This window comes from Echinococcus granulosus (genome assembly GCF_000524195.1).
Source record: "Echinococcus granulosus chromosome Unknown EG_S00092, whole genome shotgun sequence".
Classification (NCBI taxonomy): domain Eukaryota; kingdom Metazoa; phylum Platyhelminthes; class Cestoda; order Cyclophyllidea; family Taeniidae; genus Echinococcus; species Echinococcus granulosus.
The window spans coordinates 104,662-105,751 of record NW_020170472.1 but is presented as its reverse complement, the minus strand read 5'-3'; the positions used below and the strand labels follow the sequence as shown (position 1 = coordinate 105,751).

The 1,090-nt window shown below is 44.7% G+C and overlaps 1 protein-coding gene across 1 annotated transcript in view; it reads left to right on the top strand. All coding sequences in view use genetic code 11, as the record gives it.

Annotated features, from left to right (window-relative positions):
* EGR_07972 (hypothetical protein) overlaps positions 1 to 175 on the top strand; it is a gene marked incomplete at both ends in the record, with an annotated part of 814 nt that extends 639 nt beyond the window's left edge. Inside the window, one exon of the mRNA XM_024497221.1 lies at positions 7 to 175. Coding sequence (XP_024348351.1) covers positions 7 to 175 — 169 coding nt within the window. The remainder of the gene's footprint in view (positions 1 to 6) is intronic.
* Positions 176 to 1,090: the final 915 nt, after the last annotated feature.

The window sequence follows — 1,090 nt, the reverse complement described above, 5'->3', positions numbered from 1 at the left end:
TGTCAGTCATTCACGAGTGTGGCCTCTCAACTCCTTTATGCTCCAACAACATTCCATTGCTTTATACTTCTATTTAGCATTGTGTAACCAAACTAGTACAGCTACTTACAATATTGAATTGAAGACACATCTAAAGACAACTGCTGAACCACATGAACACGATATGATTTGGTGATATGGAACAGGGGGGTGAACCAATGCACTGCCAACGAATGCTCTGCTAGAACCCAGGTGAGATCAGATATGATCCGATGGATTAATGCGAATGCGTAACAGGCAGCGAGTTTAAGCACAACCCAGTTCTAGATTGCACATCATTTCCACATACACTCTCAGTTCGTTTAAGTGAATGGCATTGTTCTCTCTGCTCCCACACACCTCTGTGCTTCGGCTGTGATAGGCAGCTGTCAACATCACTCAATGTGTCATTGGATGTAGATGCTACTTGGAGAAAGGGAAGTGTGCCAAATGGCTTTTGGGGAGAGAAAGTAAATTGTCATTAGGTAAAAGGCATTATTGTGAGATGCTGCATTGCATAGAAATAATCACAGTGGACAGTGGATTTGGAACTCCATGACAAAGCCCCAAGACAAGTGCAAATGAAACGGAGTGTTAGTGGGAGCCGAGGCAATTGTCCAATTACCAACTCGCATCATCCGAAATCTGCTTACTTCGAAGTTTACTCTACTCTCTCCTCTGCGATTTTGCTTGCTCCTGTGCATGCTTCTGTGGCAGTGGTGATGCAGCGAAAAATGCCCGATTCGACGTACATGAGATGGTATTATGGCATTGGTGTTAGGAGTTGAATTAAGCAAGCGTCACTTGGCACACAATGCACTGTAAATGCCGATATGATCCTCACCCTCTTTTATGAGCAAGGCAGCAAAAGAAAAGTGGAGATGAATTGACAGGTAAGTGGACCTGTGATTCGGTGGAGAAGAGGGTGACAAATGGTAAGTCATAGAGGGGGTGGGCATCAGTGCTGGGTTGAGTGAGGTGGTACAGTACGTGGGAAGGAGGTGCTTCCTGATGAAGTGCAACGAGTGTAAGACACGTGGTATCAGTCCATTATCTCTACATTAATGCATGT